The following is a 7589-nucleotide window of genomic DNA, read 5'->3' as shown; positions in this document are numbered from 1 at the left end:
TAAAGAGCTGGATGCTGGTGGCTCTTGCTTGTTCACTTCCTGATTTTTTTTTGTATAACAATTGTTTAGTTGCTCACCACCTGAATTGACTAGGCCAACTACTATGCACGTCCATCATCTTTATGCTCTTAAATATCTGGTTATGTCTTTTGGCATCGAACTGAACAAAATAAGCAACGACCAGATTTTGGTGCCACGCCAAGAAAACCGTCACCGGATCAAAATCTAGGACAGGAGGTAGCCAAATCTTGCAAACGCCACTTTTAGCAAGGTGGGGCTACAAGCGAGACAGACCACCAATAAATCTAATTAAGAACAAGAAGCATTTCAAAACACGCTTCGACTCTCTCGACTTTTCGAAAGTAGCCAAATGCAGAACCGTACAGGCGCATATATGCTCTTTCATAATTGGAACTTCTAATTGCTACGCTACTCCAAAATGAGTATTAATTTTTCTCTTCTAGAATATACCTTGAAAGATGTATCAATTCATAGAAGAAAAGGCTAAAATGGCCGGTACAACGTCTAAAGGGCAACATGGTATGGACACGACGCCATACGATTAACAACACTACACACAGGAACTAACCGGCAAGGACTCTCGTTGCACCGTCACCTGTCAAGAATGGCTAGGAGGCGATGCACTAAGCTTGTAGGCCACATTACAATCGAAGGAAGGAAACTTCAGGAGGCTGACTCCAACTCCAAGATTAACCAAGCCAACGCAACCGTCCACCCATGAACGCCTAAGGGTTGGCGAGAGAATGATGGGACTAAACAGACCATAGGTGGCTACGCCCAAGAAGTGTGGATGACATGAATTTTAGGACCAACTGTGTCCGCTTAATTACAAGAAAACGTATACTCCATGGATCCACGATTAAATTGCGTTATAGGCTTAGTCAAAATGAAAATTTGTAACGTTTAACCAAAAAATACAAGAAAAATATCAACTTTCAGAATATCAAATGCATATAATTCGTAGATTTCCTAGCAATTGAATTAAACTTTATAAAGTTTGACTTTAACTAAACGCAAAGTAATATAGACGATGACAGTACATATAACAAGCTAGTAAAAATCCAGCACATGAGCACATGATGTGTGCATGCCATATTCCCAAATTAGAAAAGTAATGAGCTACACATGGAAAACCTGCACACTCAACTCAAGCAGCCCCTCCCAAATTGGCGTTCAATCACACTCCTTGGGCTCCAGCATTTGCTGAGCTCGGCTGGATGTTCCCCAAGCAAGCAAGCAAGCAAGGAGTCTCTCTCCTTCTCCTCTCCTCTCTCCAAAAGAAAGTGCTTTTCCTTTTCTCCTACACGCATACGCACATTGACACTGACAGATGGTTGCAGACGAGCCCTCTCTCCTCACTAAATCCCAAATCCTGCTCTTATCATCCTGTTTTCCTGCCTCCCTTTGCCCTTGTGCCTCCTGCCTGCTCTCCAAACCTCCCACACACACACCAAGGAAGAGAGAGAGAGAGAGAGGAGCCAGGAGCAAAAGGTTTTGCCTCCCTCAACCCTCGCCCCCTGCTAAAATGTGAGATGTCCAATCCATCAGATTGCCTCCTCTAGTTCAGTCCCCCACTCCTCTCCTCTCCTGGGTCAGTCCCTTGCCTGCCTCCCCACCGCTGCTCCCTCTCCTCCAGCCTTCTTCTTCTTGATTTTTTTCATGGATTCTTGTGTTTCTTTCTCCTCCTAGTTATGGGATCCGGCGAGCTGGATGGGCGCGCATTGGAGCAGCAGTAGCGGAGGCGAAGCTGCAGCCGGGGGATCTGGATCCGAGGCACCACCACCGGGCTCCTCACGGAGGCGACGGCGTAGGCGGAGGAGGCGGCGCTGGCGGGCAGCAGGAGGCTGCAGATGAGGACCACCACCACCACTACCGCCTGCTGCAGCTCCACCAAGAAGAACAAGTGCAGCGGGACCAAGAACCGCCGCAAGTCCCCGTCTTCCAGCTCTCCCACCTGCAGGCCGCGCCCGTGAGGCAGCCGGGGGCCGAGTATGCCCTTCTCTCGCCCATGGGCGACGCCGGCCAGTCCCACCACCACCACCACCACCACGGCCTCCAGACGCAGCTCCTGTCCTTCGGAGGAGGCCACCACCCCCACATGCACCAGTTCACCGCGCAGCCGCAGCCGACCCAGACGCGGGCGCGAGGAGGAGCTGGAGGACGAGGCGGCGGCGAGCTGGTTCCCGCGCCGACGCCCGCGCGGGTGAGGGGCGGCGGGGGCGGGGAGATCGTGGCGGTCCAGGGCGGGCACATTGTGCGCTCCACGGGGCGCAAGGACCGGCACAGCAAGGTCTGCACGGCGCGCGGGCCCCGCGACCGCCGCGTGCGCCTCTCGGCGCACACCGCCATCCAGTTCTACGACGTGCAGGACCGCCTCGGCTACGACCGCCCCAGCAAGGCCGTCGACTGGCTCATCAAGAACGCCAAGGACGCCATCGACAGCCTCGACACCCTCCCCGCCTGGCAGCCCACCGCCGTCGCCCCCGCCGCCGCCACCAATGCCGCCGCCGCGCCGCCCTCCTCCTCCACCCACCACGACTCCGCCGACAACTCCGACGACCAGGCGCAGGCCATCACCATCGCGCACACCTCCTTCGACTTCGCCGGCTCTGGCGGCGGCGGAGCCCATGGCGGCGGCATCACCTTCCCGCCGTCGCTCGACTCGGACACCATAGCCGACACGATCAAGTCCTTCTTCCCAATGGGCGGCACCGCGGGCGGAGAGGCGTCTTCGTCCACCGTCGCGGCGAACTCGTCCGCCATGAGTTTCCAGGGCTACACGCCGGACCTCCTGTCGCGGACCGGCAGCCAGAGCCAAGAACTTCGGCTGTCGCTGCAGCCTTTACCAGACCGCATGTTCCAACACCACAACCAGCAGGAGCAGCAGCACCGGTCGCACGGCCACGACGGAAACGGCACCGCGCAGCAGGCCATCTTCCCCGGCGCCGCCAATTACTCGTTTGGCGGCGGCGGCGGCGCCATGTGGGGAGAGCAGGCGCAGCAGAGCCAGCGCATGTTGCCGTGGAGCGTGCCCGACCCAGGCGGTGGCGGCGGGACCGCTGGCGGCGGCTACCTGTTCAACGTGTCGCAGCAGGCGGCGCACATGCAGGCGGCGCTCAGTGGCCAGAGCCAGTTCTTCTTCCCGAGGGGACCCCTTCAGTCCAGTAACCAGCCCTCCGACCGAGGATGGCCGGAAACCGTCCAAGCTGACAACAACAACAACCAGATGCACCACCAAGGGGGCTTGAACCCCTCCATCGGGTTCGCTCAAGGCGTCAGCTTCTCCGGATTCCGGCTCCCCGCGAGGATACAGGGCGACGAGGAGCACAACGGCGGCAATGGCGACAAGCCGCCGTCAGTGTCCTCGGCTTCCCACCACTGACAGCAGCAGTGGACGACAGATGACTTCACCACCAACCACCATGTACAAGTAACAGCGACATCAGCTCCTCGAGTCGCATCACTGTGAGAATTCTCATGCGACTTGTACTTCAATTTCTTTTCTGTTCCCGATGCTGCATTTGCTGACCCTTTCTTGAACTCGATTCCTGATGTGATTTTTATCCTCTCAATGTAGGTGCCGATTTGCTGCAACTTCTTGACAAGAGAATTGGTGACTGCAACCTGGAGGAGCAAAATTCGGTTTGTTGGTTGGTTGGTTGGTTTGGTTTTCCATCTCTTCTGCTAGGCGTGTCATTGGTTTTTGCTTCAAGAATTCGATCGCTCGGAGTATCTTAGAATTAGGCTTTGTGAGAGTATGCAGCACCGGGGCTGGCCAGCCTCTGTGTTTGTTGCATTGCAGTAGATGTAGTCGATGTTGTAGCTGTCGATCGTAGGTCAAGCTTGATTGCTTTCTTTTACCAGTTGGTTATGATGCATGGATGTGCTTTGCTTCTTCCTGCGGATTCAGGACCCAGAAGCAGTGTCCGCTGCTGCTACTAGATGTTGTTCTTGAACTTTTTATATAAATGGATGATGGGGAGAGGAGTCTTCCACTCCATCTTTATCTTTCCATCCTTTTCTGGATTGCAACATCTTTCTTTCTTTACTGTCACTGGAAACAGATGTTGATTGGTGCCTGTCGCATACTATCTTCCCCACTAACTTCTTGTTTATGCAGCAGCCTCTGCTATTCTTTTTAAAGACTTGTTTGGAACTCAGAGATAGAGAGCTGCATGCCATTGCCGCTGGACCTCCGACCTTCCTCAACACAACCAAAAGGGATGGAATCAATGCAAACTTTAAGCTTCACAATGTAGATGATTGCAAGCTCCCATGGATGACCTTGCATAGTACTGCTATTTGTCCACTACTACAGTGCATCCGTTTTTCCTCCTAGGCTATGCATGTGATCTGTTGGGTCTCTTTCCCTGCCGCTGCAGCCAGCAGGGAGGAGGCAGCATGCATGCCAGCAACAGCAGCTGCAGCTTTCCTAGAGCTCTGTTCTACCATCTCTATGGTATCTACCATATCACTCGGCAAGGCAAGATTGCTACTGCTACAAGGAAAAGGCTGTCTGTGTGTTGTGTGTGGGCGTCATTAGTACTATCTGCATGTCTTACATGCGCCACCAGTGACTCAGTGCCGCAGCACAACCTCTTTAACCATTTTACCTTGCTGCATCAGGCTTCACTTGTCTTTGCACTCACTGATGCAGCACTTTGTGACAGATGCCTGAAATAGGGATGAGTGCTCACCTCTCCTCTCCTCTCTGATTGGCTTCCACATGTCTGTACTGTAGTGACTTGAGCCTGGTATGGTAATTAGTTGTGGCCCGTGGGAGATGAGACTGGTAGGCATGCTGTCAATCTCATAATTCAGGCATATGCACACACCTTCACTTCACTTGTTCCCCACTTTAATTTGGAGTCTCCATGAATGAGTGCTTTGCTGGGAGATGGAATAAGCAATGGCAGCACCACTACTGTCTACACATCCTACTTGCACCATCATACTCCAAGTGGTTAACAGTGGTTTTACAGGCTTTAGCACTCAGCACCTGTTATCGCATATGCACTTGGATCTGGAGTACTCAATGCATTATGTAATCAAATTTCATAGTATTATGTAATCAAATCACCTGGGTAGTATTGCATGAAGAATGCATGGTTCGGACCAAGATCGACGAGTGCTTCATGAGAAGCTCTGAACATACTAATGTCTCGTTCTCCATGATATCCAAGGTACGTACCCATGGCTCCTTTGATTTATATAATTTGCATAGAAATTGTGCAGTATTTGGATCCTACGGACAATTTTCTACACAAGTTGTTTGATTCATAGGAATATATCTTATAGTAAAAATCCTATATAAATATTGTAGTGTAATTTATATAGAAAAAATGCATTAACTCATACCGCATGAAAAATTTCTGTGCTACAATTAAACACACTACATCTTCCTGTAGGTTTCAAGTAGACATGACATACTAATCCTATGCTTTTTCTATTTCTGCATTTTTTCTATCCTATGAATCAAAGGGGCCCTCAACATATTATCGTGCGAAATATGAATGAATCTAGTATGGCAATACTATAATTGCAATAACAATTACCTCTAAGTTGTTCTTTGTTCTTGTGCATATAAGCTTGAAAAGTTAATGCATTTCGGTTGATGCCATGCATAGTAATAAGCTAAACAAAAACCAACAAATTGTTCATTTTTGTTCGAAAAGGGGACAGCCCAAAGCCTATGCATTGAAACAAATAATTCATGGTTTACTAAGATCAATTAGAGAGCGTTTGGTAGCTCACATCCACCTTGGCTCGCATGTGGGTGAAAAAAATGGCCCGTTTAGCTGCCGGGAGGTATCTGTGTTTGGCCCAATCGGTTTTCAAAGCACCCCTGAGCCTTCCCTGAATGAACGGTCGAATCAGCTTGTTTATATGGAGCCAGGCTCCGTTCTCGTGGCTAGCTTGCACGTGAGGAGATATGAGCTTACATCAGTTGGACTTGTTCACCGCCCTTCACCTCCATATTTAAATCATAACAACCATGCATCGAATCAAAATATGATGTATGTCGTGGATACGACCACGACGACAGGTACTACGGGCGGCACTTCATCGATGTGGGGGTAAGGTGGCGTAGCCATCTGCGGAGCGAGATACACAAGACAAGGGTTTTACACAGGTTCAGCTCCTCCGGAGAGTAAAAGGCCTACGTCCTGCTAGATTTGTTGCTCGGATTAGGTTACAATGGGGTGGCACAGTCGGCTATGGAATCGAGAGCTATGGAGGTGAGGGAGAATGAGATCGGATCCCTTCTAGGGTTTAGCTTGGGGTATGCACCACAATCTAGGGTTTACATGGAGATAAGATTGTATCTATACGATCGCTATAAGGCCGGGATCCTTTGTCCCGCACCAAAGTCATGAACAACTTCAGTCGCCTGGGCCTTCGGTCCAGTCACCATTCTTCAAGTCTTGGCCTAGTCGCTCATGGTTTTAGGCCCAGTCGCCCTGCCGACTGGACCCCCTTTTGGGTCTTCTCTCCGGCGGCAAGTGAGACTAATGGTGGACCCCCTTGGGTGTATCCCCATCAATGTTATTAAAGATGCGCGTCAATGACATGAATTCATTATGACAATCAGTTTCGAATTTTGTGAGTCGTAGATCGTAAATTTGATGTTCATTTTTAGAGCTTTTTTGAGCGAATTTTGCCAAATTCGTCTCGCACGGTCGACCGTTTGAAATTTCCTTCCGTTAGTAGCTTCACCTCATCATTACACACAACTTTCGCATTGTAAGTTTTTCGTTTCGGTGAATGTAAACGGATAGATAAACAACTCGTCATTATAACTAGTATGTATGTGGTAGTTCATTTGTGTATACTGTTACATGTTCGATCTCTCCCGTCTTCTTGATCGTCATATAGGTTCATGCTGGACGGTGACATGTTCGTATTTTCCACGCGTTTTCTGTGGTATGCTGATGACGACTACTAGCAACGCTAAAAACATCTTGATACGTTGGGCCTTCAATTGTAGAGTGTTATATCAACATAGTATCTTCCCCACAAGGGTGATTCGAGAGTTTATATCGAACTCTCGGGGACTAGCAACCCTGGAAGTAAAATAAAAGTATTGTGTCCCTAACTCCACCGTGTGATTGTCAAGCACAAAGTTTCGCGTAAGTAAATAAAACACAAGTAAAAATAAAGCGAGTGAAACTAGATAAAATAAAGTAACTAAGTCAAAATTGTAAAGGGGTTGATTGTTTTTGTTGTTTTGGATACAAATAAGAATTTTTTTTTTGTATTTTCGTATTAAAATAGTGATGTAAATAGAAAACAAGATAAAAGCAATATAAAGGTGTTTCTTATGATAAAAAGTAGACCGGCATTCATGGGTTCACTTGACTATTTTCTCTTTTAAGTTGTAGTGGACAATAGTAATTCATCAATGAGATATGAGGATGCAAAACAATAACATGAGTAAGATACTCATTCATATGAGAATCATGTCTTAATATAGAGATGTTGCAACACATCTGACAAGAAAGAGAAAACTCCATGCAATCTTGTATTAAGAATTAACAGAGTATAGCCATAAGTACTTTGACATGATA

General features: G+C 48.8%; 1 protein-coding gene across 1 annotated transcript; it reads left to right on the top strand.

The window, feature by feature from the left end:
- The first annotated feature begins 1988 nt into the window (after positions 1–1988).
- Positions 1989–4053, top strand: LOC124668303 (transcription factor PCF5-like). The gene is made up of 2 exons (XM_047205468.1): positions 1989–3486; positions 3599–4053. The coding sequence occupies exon 1, from the start codon at positions 2030–2032 to the stop codon at positions 3401–3403; it is 1374 nt and encodes a 457-aa protein (XP_047061424.1). The 5' UTR covers positions 1989–2029; the 3' UTR covers positions 3404–3486; positions 3599–4053.
- The last annotated feature ends 3536 nt before the right edge of the window (positions 4054–7589 follow it).

This window comes from Lolium rigidum, chromosome 6 (assembly GCF_022539505.1).
Source record: "Lolium rigidum isolate FL_2022 chromosome 6, APGP_CSIRO_Lrig_0.1, whole genome shotgun sequence".
Lineage (NCBI taxonomy): Eukaryota > Viridiplantae > Streptophyta > Magnoliopsida > Poales > Poaceae > Lolium > Lolium rigidum.
This window is presented reverse-complemented; position numbering and strand designations above follow the sequence as displayed.

Excerpts from the sequence above, each read along its gene's own strand:
- LOC124668303 (XM_047205468.1), top strand. The coding sequence starts at position 2,030 with ATGGGCGACGCCGGCCAGTCCCACCACCACCACCACCACCACGGCCTC.